The sequence below is a fragment of the Polyodon spathula genome, chromosome 12 (genome assembly GCF_017654505.1).
Source record: "Polyodon spathula isolate WHYD16114869_AA chromosome 12, ASM1765450v1, whole genome shotgun sequence".
Taxonomy (NCBI): Eukaryota; Metazoa; Chordata; class Actinopteri; order Acipenseriformes; family Polyodontidae; genus Polyodon; species Polyodon spathula.
Window position 1 is genome coordinate 38,827,644 of NC_054545.1, and position 17,568 is coordinate 38,845,211.

The 17,568-nt window shown below is 45.5% G+C and overlaps 1 protein-coding gene across 5 annotated transcripts; it reads right to left on the minus strand.

Annotated features, from left to right (window-relative positions):
- Positions 1 to 2,250: 2,250 nt before the first annotated feature.
- Positions 2,251 to 16,881, minus strand: LOC121324708. Of its 5 annotated transcripts, none has more exons than XM_041266831.1 (12): positions 16,731 to 16,881; positions 15,083 to 15,255; positions 14,129 to 14,467; positions 13,857 to 13,907; positions 13,305 to 13,374; positions 12,091 to 12,155; positions 10,580 to 10,664; positions 9,791 to 9,836; positions 7,664 to 7,801; positions 7,083 to 7,230; positions 6,491 to 6,618; positions 2,251 to 5,822 (listed from the first exon to the last, which is right to left on the minus strand). In XM_041266831.1, exons 2-12 carry the CDS (start codon positions 15,224 to 15,226, stop codon positions 3,953 to 3,955), a joined length of 3,084 nt encoding a protein of 1,027 aa, XP_041122765.1. In that variant the 5' UTR covers positions 15,227 to 15,255; positions 16,731 to 16,881; the 3' UTR covers positions 2,251 to 3,952. The 5 variants fall into 5 exon arrangements, with proteins under 5 accessions (XP_041122765.1, XP_041122768.1, XP_041122767.1 ...); XM_041266834.1 differs by having other exon boundaries at positions 10,580 to 10,625; positions 13,305 to 13,377; XM_041266833.1 differs by having other exon boundaries at positions 10,580 to 10,658; positions 13,305 to 13,377.
- Between the last annotated feature and the right edge of the window lie 687 nt (positions 16,882 to 17,568).

Sequence of the window (17,568 nt, forward strand, 5' to 3'; positions counted from 1 at the left end):
AACAGTGACGCAAGCGTAATGATGTCACAATTCCAAACATCACTCGTGTTTAACCGTTATTGTTTTTAATTGACATAAAACAAATAAAAAAAAAAACTCCAAACAAAACATAACCAACAAAACAAAACAAACAAAAAAAAAAAAAACATTGCTTTATAAGGGGGAAAATATACGTTTGTCTCTTCTATCTCACTATAAAAGGACTAGAATTGTTTTTTTTAATCTGTGCCACATGAGGTTGCCAAGCATGAAAAGGTTATGACCTCGATGCCTCGTCTCCACATTAAAGTAATACAAAAACAAAGATTTAAATGCAATTCCTTAGGTGCAACTTACTAGATATAGTCATACTCCATAAAACAAGGATGCCAGTAACACCGACCCCCTGCTACGCTTGCACAAATCAGAGCACCCTGCGCATGTAAAAATGTCTTGCCGCTCTTACTAAGCTTGTGCTAAGAAAAGAACTAGCCTATCTTCCGCCCTCTGGTGGACAGTTAACATATCATAGTGTATTGTGCTGAATTCTGAAGAGCTAACGCTGTGTGCCATTTTGAACTACGCAGGGACAGAAATAAGACTCCCATTGCATAGCGCTCTGATGCATTCAGCTATACACTGTGGCGAATCAAGCCCGGCGAATCCTGGAATGGATGAAACTGCTGTGCACGTTCTTTTTCTTTAAAATAAACTGTACACACATTACATGCATATTCATATGCACCTTTAACTGGAGAGTGGTGTGGTGTTCTATCTCAATGCAATTTACAGGATGTGTTCCAGTTTAAACATATAATGTGCATTAAATAAATATATACCAGTATATAAAATAGGGAGAAAAAACACTAAACAATGACTTCAAGTTACAGAATGTTATATATTGCAACAAGGTGCGTGGTTTGAGATCAATGGAAACACAATTGTGGTCAAGCTTCACTTGAAATAAATTACATTTTATAACCTGGATCGTTTTAAAATTCCACGCTGTTTTAAAACATAATGCACAAAAAACAGCAAAGTGTTATGAAGCTCTATGCTCAATAGAGCCCCAGGCATGAGCAAATGCAAGACATATTTATTTATTTTTGTAGTAGCCACTAGCTGACCTATTAGATTCTCTTCTGCTAAACTATTGGACTGTCAGCTTGCGGTCATCCTGCCCCTAGTGTACAATGACCCCGAGAGGAGGAGGGCTGCATGTGTGTCTGGATTCGAACCCGCCTCACACCGTCCTGCACAGCTCACTGTCAGCCTTCAGCGAACCAAGCCCCATCGCTCCCCATTAAATAACAGTCATGGAAAAGCATCCAGCAATTAGAGGTTCATTTTAAGCAGCCCTTGTTTGATTAACCAAAGATTCCTGTGGGTAAAGAACCAACTTTAATATCTGCACAAACTCAGAGAGAAGCTAAACACAACAGTTCAGCTTGGATCCAGATTCCTTTTACACGCTCCTTTCACAGCACGCACAGCTTAGCACACACATTACAGTGCACACACCACTGCACACACGCCAGAGCACAGCACAGACCACAGCACACGCCTCACCACTGCATGCACAGCCTAGCACACACATCACAGCGCACATACCACTGCACACACGCCAGAGCTCAGCACAGACCACTGCACACGCCTCACCACAGCACGCACAGCCTAGCACACACATCACAGCGCACATACCACTGCACACACACCAGAGCTCAGCACAGACCACTGCACACGCCTCACCACTGCACGCACAGCCTAGCACACACATCACAGCGCACATACCACTGCACACACGCCAGAGCTCAGCACAGACCACTGCACACGCCTCACCACAGCACGCACAGCCTAGCACACACATCACAGCGCACATACCACTGCACACACACCAGAGCTCAGCACAGACCACTGCACACGCCTCACCACAGCACGCACAGCCTAGCACACACATCACAGCGCACATACCACTGCACACACGTATGTTTCAACCTGTATTAAAACAGCTGCATTCAGAAAAATACTTCAAGTCAGCAGTGAATATGAAAAGGTTATTCAAAAACACCAAATCATCATTCAGCGCTGTATAAATGACAGGGATCAGTTCTGCAATACAGCCAGAGTAGTAGGTTTTTTTTTTTAAACCAGACAAAATGGTAAGGCCACTGAATGTTCAAATAAGATTTATTTTCTAAGAAATATACAAATATAAAAGATAAAAACACTAAAGCATAAAAAAAAAAAAAATAAATCAAAATGCTTTCATTTTTAAATTAACTTGATAAAAAAAACAAAAACACACACCACAAGACATCTGGCTGCAAATGTGTGCCTCGATACACGATGTACATGAACAACGCAGTGAAGTGCTGCCCTGCTTCCACAAGGGACCCCTCCAGCAGTGCGCTGTGCAGCAGCAGCTGGTAGAATCGACAGTGCAGGCACACACGGGACACATTCAAGCAACTGCAGCCAACAAAACATTACATCTCACCCATTCTACACTTCTATTAGCTACACAGGTCTCTGATGTGCAGCTTCATAAGAAACACATGTTATAGTAAACATACGTTTTCATTTTAATCTGCTGCTGCAGTAAGCGTGTCAGGCAATAATGGCAACAGCTGGTGGTGTGATTGACAGGACGAAGACAAGAGAACGGACAGGGACTCCTGGGGAAGCGACCCAGGAAGCACAAGGCAGTCTAAAAACATGGATCGCAAACAGATTTATTTAACCATGTGAAGTGCCAGATATCATCATTTAAAATAAGCAAATGTCTGCTCAAACGAAATCTACAGAATGAATGTAGGTGCGCGAGGGAAGAGTTCATGGAAATGCTTGAAGTAATAAGAAATTAAAGTCTTTTATAGCTTGAATTGGGAAGAAACGTAAAGAAAGAACTACAGCTAGAAGAATATAATTAAATCGCACAATACTTTTAATTCTAGATCCTGGTTAAAATAAGCCCTTCATCCCATTAAAACCAGGGGTTCCTGTAAGTAGAGTGCTCTATTCTCACGCACAATTCCACACCAGTGGTGGCTAATTAATCCTAGAGTGTACAAGTACACATGTAATTACTACTATCAGTTACACCAGCTATGACAGCAGCAAGTGGAGCACTTCACTTTCCCCTGAGTCTAAGTGCTGCCCAGAGGCATGGCTGCCAAGTCTGTTCTATGGGAGCCTTCCAGAGTTTTTAAATGTTGAACTGAAATGAATTCCTGACCTTGCATCTCAGTGCCACCCCTGTTGGTAAACAAGGTTGGAAACTCACACTAGCCCTGGGTTTCTGAGCTCACCTCGAACTCTAGAATTGAAATGATCAGCAGCCAGGAGTTTGAGCAGGGTTAGAAACTCACACTAGCTCTGCTGCATCCAGTCCCAGGGTTCATAATTACACTTATTCCAAAATATGATTTCATTTTAAAATCCGGTTTGATCAATCTAACCACGGCTAAATAAGCACGAGCCTGTCCTATCGCTGCCTGTACAACTCCTGTTGTGAAGTGTGATCAGCATAGAGCAAGGTAAAGGTAAACAGTTATCTTATCTTCCAGTTGGCAACTATTTGTAACTCCTACAACATAAGCCTCATCAATTCAGAACAGATTCAGCAGGAGTTTGATTTAAAAGGCCCTCAGACAGACTCAGATGAGCCGGGTTTGATTCAGCAGTTGCTTGGTTTCTCAGATGTTACCATGCATAACTAGTAAGCACTCAATAGCGCTGAATATAGAATATATTTTCTAAAACTAATTCAATGACAAACATTTCTACTAAAGTCTATTTCAAACTTCAATTTTAGTTTTAGTATTACTATCCTAGATTTTAGAAAAACATAATCTCAGCAAGGCAGTTTAAAAAATATCAAACATTCCCCAGAGCTATGTGCAGGAGCTGTGAGTTTCTGCAACCCTGACAACCCGAGTGTGAAGCAGTCAGCAGCTTCTTCAGCCCCTTGGTGTCACACAGGCCAGGTCTTCAGGCCCCCGAAAGGTATTGGCTCAGTCTCGTTTGCGCAGCGCGGGCCGGCAGCCCAGTCCAGCTCTGACTGCCTCAACACAGAACACAGACGGGACTCGTAGCCGCTGTCCTGCACGCTGGCGCATGCCTGCCGCAGCACCTCCATGTCCACGCCACACTGCCCCCTAGTGGCAGAAGGGCCCTCCAGCCGAGAGAGCAGGTCGCAGTCCCAGTCAGACTCGGAGGAGAAGCTCCCTGGAGGCAGCAGGCTGGTGTCGACGCGCAGGGAGGAGAAGGACTGCGACATGGCAGAGCTGTGTTCCAGGACAGGGGGGCAGACGGGCCAGGCCAGGGGTAGCTCAGGGGGCTGATCAACAGGACACACAGACGGCAGGACGGGGGAAAAGCACTGGCCCGGCAGGCTCAGCCTGAAGTTCATTGGGGCAGGAAGATAGTCCGGACAGAGCAAAGGGAGGAACCCCCCTGGGCACCCCACAGCCGGCTGGGCTGCGGGCTGTAAGGGAAGAGGAAAAGGACCCCCAACCCGGCCTGCTGCATTCACATTCTGATAACCACAGGGGGTCAACAGCTGGCCCTGCCCTGCTCGGACAGCTTCAGATGGCGGGGTTTCAGCAGCAGTGAGGTGCTGAGAGCCTGGGGCAGGGGGCACAGGAAGGGGAGGGCATGCTGGCTGGCTGAAGCCCTTGTGAAGGCACTCAGAAGCAGATTCCTGAAAGAGTCGCTCCACGTCAGGCGCTTCGGAAGCTGAAGGCTGGATCCCTGGAGTCCCTGATGGCCTCAAACGTTCCCTTTGCTGGGGCAGTCCTGGGGTTTCCGCTCGGTGGAGAGCAGGGAGAGCTCCACCCTCCCCTGACTGAGCCCTGGGGCAGCCCCCAATCCCCGGCTGGCTACAGGAGAGCCTGTTGAAAGCGGGGTCCGAGGAGTGCTCCACAGCAACTCTCCGTCTCTTCCTCCCGGAGGGGCTGGCGCTGGATGCGCGGGGGCGTTTCTTACTGTTCCGCGGCACTGGTGAGGCTGTGCGGGGAAGGCAGTGTCCAGGCTTTGATGAGGCCTGGCTCAATGGTCTATGCAGAGGTCTCTGCACTGGTTCGTTAGCAGTGTTCACAGGCCCACAGGGCGTGCCTGCCAGTGAGGTCACCCCCCCTCTCTGCTGGGGAGGTGGTGTGTCGAGAATGCAGTCCCTCTCTCCTCTCTGCTGGGGAGGAGGTGTGTTGAGAATGCAGTCCCTCTCTCCTCTCTGCTGGGGAGGAGGTGTGTTGAGAATGCAGTCCCTCTCTCCTCTCTGCTGGGGAGGTGGTGTGTTGAGAATGCAGTTCCTCTCTCCTGTCTGCTGGGGAGGAGGTGTGTTGAGAATGCAGTCCCTCTCTCCTGTCTGCTGGGGAGGAGGTGTGTTGAGAATGCAGTCCCTCTCTCCTCTCTGCTGGGGAGGTGGTGTGTCGAGAATGCAGTCCCTCTCTCCTGTCTGCTGGGGAGGAGGTGTGTTGAGAATGCAGTCCCTCTCTCCTCTCTGCTGGGGAGGTGGTGTGTTGAGAATGCAGTCCCTCTCTCCTCTCTGCTGGGGAGGTGGTGTGTTGAGAATGCAGTTCCTCTCTCCTCTCTGCTGGGGAGGAGGTGTGTTGAGAATGCAGTTCCTCTCTCCTGTCTGCTGGGGAGGAGGTGTGTTGAGAATGCAGTCCCCCTCTCCCCTCTGCTGGGGAGGTGGTGTGTTGAGAATGCAGTCCCCCCGGCCCCTTCCCTGTGTGGAAGCTTCCCCCTGACACAACAGGGCCTCGATAGCCTTCTCTACCTCACTGTTATTCTGAGGCAGATCCAGGGAAACCTCTGGGGAGTGGACAGGAGGACTCACACACCTGAAAACACACATAAAATAATGGTAATATTCCTAGAATAAATGGACAATGCACCACTAGCCTGCATGGAGTCTTCAGTGTAATAATCACAGCACTCTCTGTACCTTCATAGAGCACTCATTTTATATAACAAGTACAACGCATGGTGAAAAAATGCAGGTGTGTTTAAACCTAAATTAAAAGAGCTTATTTTAAAAACATGCAAGACAGCTTCCAAAATGAGATCCAGGAAATAAACAACTTTGTTTCATAGCGCAGTAACAGAGTATTTGACTGGCTGATTCACCAGGGTTTAAAATGCAAGTATTGACAAAGAGCAACTGCCTTCACTTCTTAAACACTCAATGTAACATTCAGATTTATCACAGCAGTTTACATATAGAGAAGGGATCAATAGCTAATTGAGTGGATTCATGCCAACCTCACCGTGGAACTGAATACAACATGCAACCTTGTTTGACCCAGAACAAACTTCTACTCTAAGCATCTGCCATTGAATTTATCATGTTTTATATCAAGTATTCTAATGTTTCATCACAACTGGGCAAACACTTCTAGTTAACACAAAACCCTGGACTGCTGTAACCACCCAGGAACTACTGTGTAGAAGCACTGTATAAAAAATAAACCCCTTGCACAAATCCTCTGAAAAGCATGAATCCGGTTACCTGAGCAGAGAGCTGTGCTGTGCAGGGAGCTCCACAAAGTGGCACTGGAGCTGCGAGATGAGCCGGTCCACTGCAGAGTAGTGCGAGGTGTTCTGAGCGAAGACCCGGTGCTGCTCAGACTGCAGGTGCTAAGATAGAGAGAGAGAGAGGGTTTACACAGCAAAGGACACACGACTCCTACCGCATAGCCACTTCACCCATTCCAGGTTTTAATTGATTATAGGTAATAAGCTCAGGTGAGTCTTATTAAAACACATAACAAAACCAGAAATGGATCAAACTGCTTTGCAGTGGGAGTCTTATTGCCATGATTGGAGGTTTCCACCTCTAATCATGTTGAGTGTATTTCTCTTGCATGCGTCACAGTGCACAAGAAATACACTCTCAACATGATTACAGGTAGAAACCAAGCAGTCAAAAAGCAGATATAAATGTGTTTAATCTCTTCATGTAGAATGTATTGTGGTTTTAATGCATGGAATGTTATGTCATTTATTTTCTACTTGAGACCCACACAGCAAAATTCAAGTGTAGTTACTACCAATAGATTCAATAGCTCCCTGCAGGGGGTGCGTGACCCCACTCCCCTCACCTCGATCTGCTCCTGAAAGGCCTGCTGGCAGCACTCGCAGAAGCCCTGGCGTTTCCTGTCCACAGTGGTGACTGGCAGGGGAGGGGTGGCCACAGTGCCCTGTTTCCCCTGTTCTCTGTCGCTGGGGGTCAGTCCACGGCTCTCCCTGCTGGAATGAAACAGCCTTCATGAGACGCAACAGTTGAGTACATTACTGATCAGCACGGCTTTCACTGGGAGAGCCCAAACTTAACAGCCACTGATAGGACAGCGATAGAGAATCTATTTGTAGCTCTACATTCAAAGATTACATTACCAGCACATGCATGTCTTCAGGAGTATTTGAAGACTTTCCTAAAGTCACTTTCTTTGCTTCTTGCTTTTCAATGACAAAGTTCTCAATGCATGCATCACATGGTATACTAAAATGAACGTGTGTTGTTCTCAATGGACTGATTATTGCAGATTACCTGTCTATTATTCGATCAGGTGTCCGAACACACCTCTGCTATTCATTCATTCATTTTTAAAGTCTCCATTCAGATGGGTAGCGACCCCTTAGTGAGCGTCACTCCACACACCCCAGCAGCTGGAATACATACTTGACCATCCTCTTGAGCTGGTTCTCCTCTTTTCCAGGCTGAAGTGGTGCCGGGGGTTCGAAGGGGCTGCAGCGGGTGACTCTGGAGAAGTCCAGCTGAGGGAGGCTGGCGAGCTGCAGGTGAAGGGGTTTGTAGCGCCTGAGAACAGGAGGTGGGGTTAGCACTGCAGACAGTGCTTAAGCAGCTGGACAAGTCAATGATCAATTCTCACAATAGTCTTACAAGAGGGATGCTTCCACAATATTGTAGATACCCCTAGGCAACCAGTGGCAGCCAGAACCCCGCGTCACGGTTGAAAAAAATAACTGGTCAAGAATGACATTTGTTGGGCACCTTGTTGTACGACGCGGCAACGACCAGCTATTTAGTAACATGCAAACTCCTGCACATAAAAATATTACAAATAATAATAACAATGACAACAAAGACTGCTTGAGTTTCTACTGCATCACATCAAGTGAAAAACTTCCCTGGAAAGTTTACCTCAAGGGTTACAAACCACTGAATTCCCCCTCCTCCTCAATGAGCTCACCTCAGTACAAACAGGCGGAGCACTGCCTGAGCTCACCTCAATACAAACAGGCGGAGCACTGCCTGAGCTCACCTCAATACAAACAGGCGGAGCACTGCCTGAGCTCACCTCAATACAAACAGGCGGAGCACTGCCTGAGCTCACCTCAATACAAACAGGCGGAGCGCTGCCTGAGCTCACCTCAATCCAAACAGGCGGAGCACTGCCTGAGCTCACCTCAATACAAACAGGCGGAGCACTGCCTGAGCTCACCTCAATACAAACAGGCGGAGCACTGCCTGAGCTCACCTCAATACAAACAGGCGGAGCACTGCCTGAGCTCACCTCAATCCAAACAGGCGGAGCACTGCCTGAGCTCACCTCAATACAAACAGGCTGAGCACTGCCTGAGCTCACCTCAATACAAACAGGCTGAGCACTGCCTGAGCTCACCTCAATACAAACAGGCTGAGCACTGCCTGAGCTCACCTCAATACAAACAGGCTGAGCACTGCCTGAGCTCACCTCAATACAAACAGGCGGAGCACTGCCTGAGCTCACCTCAATACAAACAGGCGGAGCACTGCCTGAGCTCACCTCAATACAAACAGGCTGAGCACTGCCTGAGCTCACCTCAATACAAACAGGCTGAGCACTGCCTGAGCTCACCTCAATACAAACAGGCGGAGCACTGCCTGAGCTCACCTCAATACAAACAGGCCCTACTTTCAGATCTTCACAAGAATGTCTTCGCTGCAGGGATGGCAACAGAACTCCTGAGGCTATACCTAACCCTAACCTCACCTCAATACAAACAGGTTACACCCATAAAGTATTTATCACCGTCTAAAGTAACAACTGTTTTATTCCAAAAAGAATAAACATAAAAATCTCCAAATAAAATAACTCAGGAGGTTGGTTTCAGAGCCGCAGTGCATGCACCTTGGTTGTGCAAGTTCTGTAACATCAGCTAGGGTACACACTTAGCAGGCTTTGTGAAAACAGCCCCTAGTGTGCAGGAGTCTGATCCAGGAGTTGAGGGGTTAAACCACACACATGCTTGGGCTTTAGGGGTTCACTTCACTGTTCATTTTCACATTTAATATTTTTGTCAATTATTGTTGTACCTTTAAACCTTATAACATTACTATGATAGTAAAAAAAAATTAAAAAAATCTGTTTTATCAGTTAGAATTCCATCTAAGAAATAAAACATTACTCCCAGACGAGACATGGTCATTATAAAGGCAATTGAAAAGTGATGACGAGAAGCAGTTTCTCCCAGCAACTTTACTGCTCACAGTAATCAATATGCACCAGTGCGGAGGCTGGGCACTCATCACCAGGAGAGCCGGGCTCACATGCATTCAGAGTGAGCTTCTCATCTCATCTCACTGACAGACAGAATGCATCACACAACACTGCCCGTTACACAGACAGGAATCAGAGACAGAGAGTAAATCATCCCGTGCATATAGCAGATCTTTGCATGCTTTACTCCAATTTGCATTTGTTGGAGTTAATATATCAGTGACGTATTCTTTTCCCTACGTTTTTCAGTATAATTCTTCAGTGAGTTTAGAACCTGCCGCTAAGGGAAAGTGTAGAAAGCTCACCTGCTGCAGTCTTCAATCTTAAGAAAAGGCTGCTTCAGAGTCCCTGCTGTTTGCAAAACGAAGAGAGAATCGATGCATGAATGGATGAATACATGCATGAAAATAAAACTGAGCAAATACTTATGACTGCTCTAAAACAAACAGTAAAATACTCACTTAAAACATAAAACAGGATTCTGCAATACACTGTTATCGATGAAGAACAACACTTTCTTTATAGGAAGGTTTCAGGAGCCAAATCAGAACACAGCTGCTTGTATTCAAACACGTGGCTCTTGAATAGAGGTGTTGGTTTCCGTTCACATTTCCTAAAAGGTTTAAACTTCAGCACTAAACAGCCTGCTGATCACTTTAACATACTGGGAATGTTTGGAATCAACCACAAAAGCTAAACGGACATTTTGAAGAGCTTTCAAACAGACTTTAAAGTCGTAACTGTAAAAAGTTGTCCAAATGTTAACAATGAAAAAAATTACAGGTATATTATTTAACCAGTTGTAGCATTTTTCAGAACCCCATTACTTTCAGCTGGTCTGTCTTTTTGCCATAAAGTTACCAAATCCTTAATATGAAATAAACAGCTTAAATAGCTTACCCCGTACACCAAGACCAACACTTGTATAGTGCGTCATCTTTACAATGGTTAAATATTTAGGAACAATTCTGAACACTGAAATGCTTCTCTAGATTGAATACACTGTTTATACTTGGTATGAAGTCATGCCCTTTAACAATAGTGTATCACGAATATATTATTCCACATCATAACAAACAATCTTCAACTCTGACCTTTCACAACGCGGGCCAGAGGTGTGGCAGCAGTAGCAGGTTTCTTCTGAAGGACAGAAGGCGGCGAGGCTGTTAGAGTCTGCACCTGGGAAAATCATCCATGTCACACATCAAACTCTTATTAAACTTCCCTGAACACTGGACTCCAAGCGCGCTCACAAACTAATCAAAACATTCTGAAAGAAACTGCGATGCCAACGTTCACTGCAGAGACAGAATGCATGGGGAGGGGAAGTGGGGCCCAACAGCTGTACTTAGTGAGTTTTTGTAAAGCTATTTTTCTACCATTTACTAGCTTTACCACTTTGCTCTCCTTTTCATTGTGGAGATGAATTTCTATTTTCAATACAGAAATCCTAGCAAAATTATTAGCTTCTCACTTTATCCATAAACAAATCTCTTGTAATAATTGTACATGATTTCGTTAACGGTTTGAGAAAACTATGCAGTAACTGAACCAAGTTTGGCTTTCCTTCCGAGCTTGTGGACGTACTGACAGGAATTACTAGCATTTCTTAAACTGCCTTCAGTTTCATGTTACAAAATTCAGTCAACTTTCTATTTCTTAGGCATTCACTTATTTCTCTGTTTCCTGGCATTTCTAAATTGGCGAGAAGCACGGGGCTTTAGTGATGCATTGTCATCACTCTGAACGCGGTGAAGACCCTGCATGGGGTTCCTGCGACTCCTGTCCTGAAAGGAGTCTCTTTCTGCACAAGCAGTTTAGACAGAAGCTGCCTGTTTTGTGGGTCGCAGGTTATACAGACACTGGCAACATAACCTGAAACGAGTTTCTAACAGGAGGCTCAACCCAGCCCCCGCTCCAAAAGGAGGTTAAGCAGGGCTGCTCTCAGCACTCTACTGCTGCAAGATCAGCTCAGCTCAGTCTTATGTTTAAAGACGGTTAACACAGCGGAATCAGCATGATTTCACCACGTAACTTAGTGCCAGGACAAACATTCAAACAAACACCATGCTGAACCACGTTAATCTGACTGCAAAGGAAAACCAATGAATCCGAATTAAACCCTAAATTATACTGTACTTTCTTTAATAACTCATTTGATACTCCAGGCAGACTGTTTTACTGGAATACGATACCCAATTATACTACTATTTCCCAGCTAATTCAAACTTCAAAAAAGAGTATTTCATCCCAGCACTGGTTTGACTGTGCCAACATGAATGAAGTGATACAGCCAGATGTTCCTTTTTCAGTGTCTGGAAATTGAAATACAGAAACATGCGTCTCCTAGACCAAGCAGTTTGTGTTTTCATTCAAATTGCAGGTTTGTGATCCAGTGATTTTTGTCCTCCTATACAGAACACATCTCTCCTTGTTCTCGGCTTCATTCTGAATCAGAACCCTGTTGTAAACACTGGCTGTTTCATTACTAGCCTCTGAGTCAATGCCATGTTGAAACTGCGTTTCCACCTGCCCCAAAGTCCCACTAAAACAGGGTAAGATGACGTGCCCTGGTAGAGGTCAGTTTAAATGCATTACACATTACCTCTGCCGCCTTTTTCTTTGCCTTAGAGCTCTGAAGAGTGACCTTGTCAATGTAGGCCAGAAGGTCTGCATTCGTTTTGAGTCAAGGTGCATAAAGGGTGCAGTGAAAACACATAATACGATTTGCGAAGACCATTTGCTCTTTCTATTTATAGCATCTATTTATATAGCTTTACAGCCCTAGTTTTCAATAATACTGGTGACCCCAATTTTGTAAAATTAAATTGAAAACAACCAAGATAATATTTATATCAATTTTTTAAAGATACATACAGGGATGTGATTTTTGTGAGGGGGGGGGGGGTAGGTGTTGTTTGTAATAAAACACATTCTTTATAAAACTCAAATATTCAGAAATGAACTACCTTAACTTTATGATCATATCCTTTATAAACAACAATATTATTAATTAATAATAATAATAATAAGTAGCTGAAACTACAGTAGGTATAATCTTTATGTAACATGTGTCTGGGTATAACACAGATTAGCTCTAATCTTACACTGTATAATGTTACCTGAGGTAAGTGCGAAATCAAGCTCTGTAATCCAGAACTACTAAAACACTTCATTGTTTTAATGTATACTGAACTAGAAGGCTTTTTCTATTGTCTCAATGCCTGGATGCCATGCGAGACAGAGAAAGACTTCTAGTGAAAACGTTTGTCTTTGAATTTCTTATGTTTCTTTCCGAGGTGGGTATTTAGCGGTTAGCGAACAGTCCCTGTAATCTGTGTTGTCCTGTGACACTGTAGCTCCGAGGTGGCTGCATGGTGGGTCTGCAGTGTGAAAAGAAGCAGTCGGCTGACGGCACATGCTTCGGAAGACAGGGTGTGTTTGTCTTTGTCACACCCGAGTCAGCACTGGGTGGTAGCGGTGAGCTGAGCCTATAAATTGGCTACTCTAAATTGGGAGAAAATGACAAAAAACAATTGGTGACTACTAAATTCTAAAAAAGTACAAGAATATTTGAGCGGATTCTCATTGATAGGGTGTGCGATTATCTCCTGTACACCAAGACTGTGTCTGCATTCTTGCGCTAACTGGCCCCGAAGGGTTAATCGGAATGTAGTTTAAACGGAATTTGGAATTCTTTGTAAAGGCTCGTGTCAATCGAATTCTGTGCATTTAAAATGAATATATGAATGAATCAAGCTAAGCAGCACCCTGGCCCCTGTTGGGGGTCCCCTGTGCGGGTCTGAAAGGAAAGGATACCATCGATGTGCAGGACCTTTACTCCCCAGGACCGAGCATCGGCCAGAACACTGCTCCCCTCACCGCATGCCTGCTGAGGGGACAGTGAGCAAGTCAGCCTATTCACCGCATTCACAGAACAAGACACCCCCCCCCCCCGGCACAGTGCGGACACACTGCATTCACACAACCACCCCCCCCCCAACACAGTTGTGACACGCCTGTGTGACGTAAGTTTGTTGGTGGGGGGGGGGGTCCCCAGGGGGCAAGGGGGCAGGGGCTGTGTCACACCCTGTGCACGTAAGTCACAACCACCACCCCCCCTCCCCCGACACAGTGTGGACACACTGCATTCACATAACCACTCCCCCGACACAGTGCGGACACACTGCATTCACACAACCAATCCCCAGACACAACACGGACAATCTGCAACATACATCACACGTACAGTACAAGGGCAACATGAATCTCAACAGCAGAGGTTTGAACCCGGGCCTCCAGAGAGTAGGCAGGTGAACGAGCCCACTATGTGCTCCACTCCCAGCTGCCCCTGGACAGTCTGGTACTCACAGCGCTGCGCATCGCTTTGTCCAGTAACGCCTTCCCACGGCTGCTCTGGGTCTGCAACAACAACAGAAACAGAAAGAGACTCATGGCAGCTGCACAGCAATCATCATCTTAAAATTGCTTAAAACCATTAACAAATTTCCAGTGTGCATGTGGCATATTTCGAGCAATTCTGTTGGTCAATTATTTGTTGTCAAGTATAATTGACAATATAAACTGCTTGTGTATCTCAGGCCTAGGGAGGCAGGGCACAGCTTATCGTTTCAGGCTCTTACCATGCTGGCTGATCGCTGGTTTCCTTTCCTGCTGCCCAGAGATGGAGAGGGAGAGTTGGTGATGTCATCCTGCCTGGCCTCTCGGACAGACTGCCTCTCCTTTGCCGTGGCGATGCCCACCTGGCTAGCCTCTCTGACAGACTGCCCCTCCTTTGCCTTGGCGATGCCTCCCTCTCTGGCCTCTCTGACAGACTGCCCCTCCTTTGCCTTGACGATGCCTCCCTGTCTGGCCTCTTGGACAGACTGCCCCTCCGTTTCCTTGGTGATGCCTCCCTGCCTAGCCTCTTGACTCCTCGAAACCAGGTAGCTCACCTCCTTGCTAAGGAAGCTCTCGATTGTCTGAATGAGACAAGACAAACAGAACACAAGATCTCAGCACACTGATCTGGGGAATGCATCAATACTAAAGTTCCACAAACCCGAGATCCACAGTGAACCGAGTGCAGCTTGCTCCCGTCTCGTTTAGTACGGCAGTACTGAAAAAAAAAAATTGCAATGTGTCTATTTATGTGCAAATGTATGATAATCATTTGCTCCTTCCCAGTTTCAGCATGCTCCTTCACATGCCTGAGGGAACAGCAGGGTTATAGCAGTGCACAAGTGGAGCGACGGTCCAGGATATCTCTATAAAAATATCCAAGCAAAATGAACAGAAAGAACAGCCCAGAACACAGCAATGCTGGATGACTAAAGAAACAGAATCAGACTCCCCCCACTCTGCTCCTATCAATACGATTAATGGATCCACCACACATACACCTCTTCTCCACCACACATCCCTGCACCACCCACACCTCCTCCACCACACACCCCTGCACCACCCACCCCTGCACCACCCACACCTCCTGCACCACACACATCTGCTCCTCCTGGTGTGTGGGGGTGGGTCCCCCCTTCCCACCACCCGGCCCCCACGGAGTATCTTATTCCTGTAGCAGTCAGTGAAGGACCTACCCCTCCCATCCTCCCGATGGCCTCCACGACCCGCGGGGTATGCCTGCTCTGCAGCAGGTCCAGGTAGAAGGACTTCCCCTGGAACGGCCGTCTCCCCGGGGCCAGCCCTGCTTCCAGCTCTTGAACCCGGGCTTGCCTCTGCATCCCTGCTCCGGCAGCACTGCAGTGATCACCTAGCAATGCAACAGCAGCGTGTTATTGATCGCCCTGGCGCCCTGCTTGAGGCCGCACGCACCTGCATGGCTTCAGTTCAGTTGTCCCTCATTTCCATGAGATCAGATTGACAGCCAATCCGAGCTGATCCGGGTTCTCCCTCATTCCTCCTGAACCCCCCACTGATGGGTTGAGTGGTGCATGGAAAGAAGGTATTTGACTCAACATTTTTGCTTCTTGCTTTAGAATAATGAAGTGTTCTCAATGCATCGATTATTACAATGAATTGGGCACTAACTGCTCATACAGAAACACAGGCACACATACACACACCTAGAGCTGACTCAATCTCAGAATATTTGATTTATTTAGTCCTAATTTTGTAAAATGCAAGGCGCAAACTATATTAAAAGGAAACACTGTATAACTACAGAAACAAGTAACATTCATTATATAAATCAAATGCATAACCTTGATCAAGATATGCGAATAGCACTAAATCCAGGGGACACTGCAAATGTGGCTTCCTAACAGCGGCTTGCAACCTGGTTCCAGGAGACCTAGTTTGAGGTCGCCTGGCGTGTCGTGCAGTGGCGTGAAACCGTCTCCAGCCTACAAAGTGGCTTCGTGTTCCCTTCAGTGAAAGCGCTACGCAGCTGCACAATGTTGCTTTCGAATAACTCATATTATAAATGGAAAAACCGAGGGCTGACGTGGGTAGTACAGTACCGCTGTGAAAGTACACGACAGCCCCCTAGTCCTCAAACAAAAAAAAAAATAAATTAACAATAACATCCCCTTCCGTCACAAATTTTATATTACATTTTATGACTTATTAAATGTTTAAACTCTACGGAGTTCGAGAAGTTGGCTTGTCAAAACTTAAAAAATAAAAAAAACACACACAGAAATAGACTTGCATTATAAAACAGATTTTATTTTTATATATATATTATATATATATATATATATATATATATATATATATATATATATATATATATATATATATATATATATATATATATATATATATCCTTTGAAACCTACTAATACCATTGTCCACACGTGTTTCGTATTATTATTTCCTATACAGAATTTCAATTATTTGGCAATACAAAAATGTACTACAGCGCAATTACAAACACACTTTTGTTTGCGCAGTATTTCTTACGTGGTTGAAAAAAAAAAACGTAAAGACGTGTGTCAAAACAGGAAGCAGGTTTGTAGTAAGTTTACAAAATCGTAAATGAAATGCGTCTGCGTCTGATTTTACATTTCAACTTACATTTAAACTGTACGTACATATCCACTGGCAATAAACCAAAATTACTACACAGACCAAAAATGTCAATGAAAGTACTGCTGAGGGTCGAGGCTACACAAATGTTTTCAAGAACAGATGAAACGAAAGCAACGTCGACTTTGAGTTTGGAGGAAATACCGTCCAAATGAGCCTCACATGAAAGCGTGATTTTAAACACACTGCCCGTACCTGACTCTTGCTAGGAGTGTTCTTCGCGGAGCTGGTTTAACGTGTTTTCAGTTTGACTTTCCTTCTGCAGATGTGCGGATCACTATCCCTCCATCTCTGCAGTTTAAATCTCTGTTTAGCCCGCCCGTCCCGCAATGGCCAACAATGACACAATACCCCTCCCAGCTGCTCTACGGCGCTCTGCTCGGGACAACTTGTACACACACGAAACGCGAAACACAAAACTCTAATCCAGAACTCGTTTCAATAACAACAGGGGCAGGGAGCGCCGAAAACACTCTGCATGACGTGGACAAAGTAACGGAAACACATGCCAGATATGTACCGCGCATACACACTTATAGAAAGTAACCTGTTTGTGTAAACGGGCTGTCACTTCACTGTCACGACCTATTTATTTGTTAAATGCAACAGACACGAGGTTTAGTCTACATTCCAGTAGTATTCCAGTATTATAGAATAATAAACCATAATATGCTATATATCAGACTGGCAGCTGCATTTAAATCTTTACATGCTCTACACATGCTCCTATTTCCATTTGTGTATGTGAGCGCCATCTTTAAACAATACACACACACACACACACACACACACAGGCACACGCACACACACAGAAGCTCTCCCTGGAGCGAAGCCAAACATCCAGGTTCTCTCTGCTTTGAGCGACCTGCTACCTGAGCAGCCCAGTGCCAGTGCAATGCAAACAGAACCATATTCCTTCACTTTGCTGAAAGAACTGCATCCATTTAGCCTACAGTGAAAAAGAATTAGGGGGTTAACGATAACCAATACATTAGCACAGCACAGAAACCAGGACCTGAGGACACACAGTGTG